This window comes from Fulmarus glacialis, unplaced genomic scaffold (assembly GCF_000690835.1).
Source record: "Fulmarus glacialis isolate BGI_N327 unplaced genomic scaffold, ASM69083v1 scaffold25399, whole genome shotgun sequence".
Taxonomy (NCBI): domain Eukaryota; kingdom Metazoa; phylum Chordata; class Aves; order Procellariiformes; family Procellariidae; genus Fulmarus; species Fulmarus glacialis.
The window spans coordinates 2,821-3,194 of NW_009235555.1; the positions used below are offsets into that span (position 1 = coordinate 2,821).

At 68.2% G+C, this 374-nt stretch overlaps 1 protein-coding gene across 1 annotated transcript in view; it reads right to left on the bottom strand.

Moving 5' to 3' along the window:
* LOC104082828 overlaps nucleotides 1-374 on the bottom strand; it is a gene marked incomplete at its 5' end in the record, with an annotated part of 2,531 nt that overhangs the window by 1,801 nt on the left and 356 nt on the right. Inside the window, one exon of the mRNA XM_009586081.1 lies at nucleotides 198-368. Coding sequence (XP_009584376.1) covers nucleotides 198-368 — 171 coding nt within the window. The remainder of the gene's footprint in view (nucleotides 1-197; nucleotides 369-374) is intronic.

Here is a 374-nt window from a genome sequence, read left to right on the forward strand (position 1 = left end):
CGGAGAGCACCGGGTGCAGCCTAGGCGTCTGGGGACAGGGGTGGGGCTGGAGCCCACCTCGGGCTCTTTGCTCCGGAGGCTGGTGGTGAGGAAGGTGGGGGGACCAGGACTCACCTTGGGAGGGGGTCTGCGTCCTCCCCCCCAGCACATGGTGCCCGCCAGCACCAGGCCACGCAGGGAAACCAGACGGACGTCACCTTCCTGGTGGGGGAAGCCCTTCTGCTCCACAGCCACAGGGCCGGAGGAAGCCCTGTCCGCCGCCAGCAGCCAGAAAACCAGAGCCCTGCTGACGAGTGACTGAAGGCGGGGAGGATTCTCCGTGGGACGAGCGGGACGAGCAGCAGCAGATTGGCAGCGTCTCTGCGGAGCTGCAG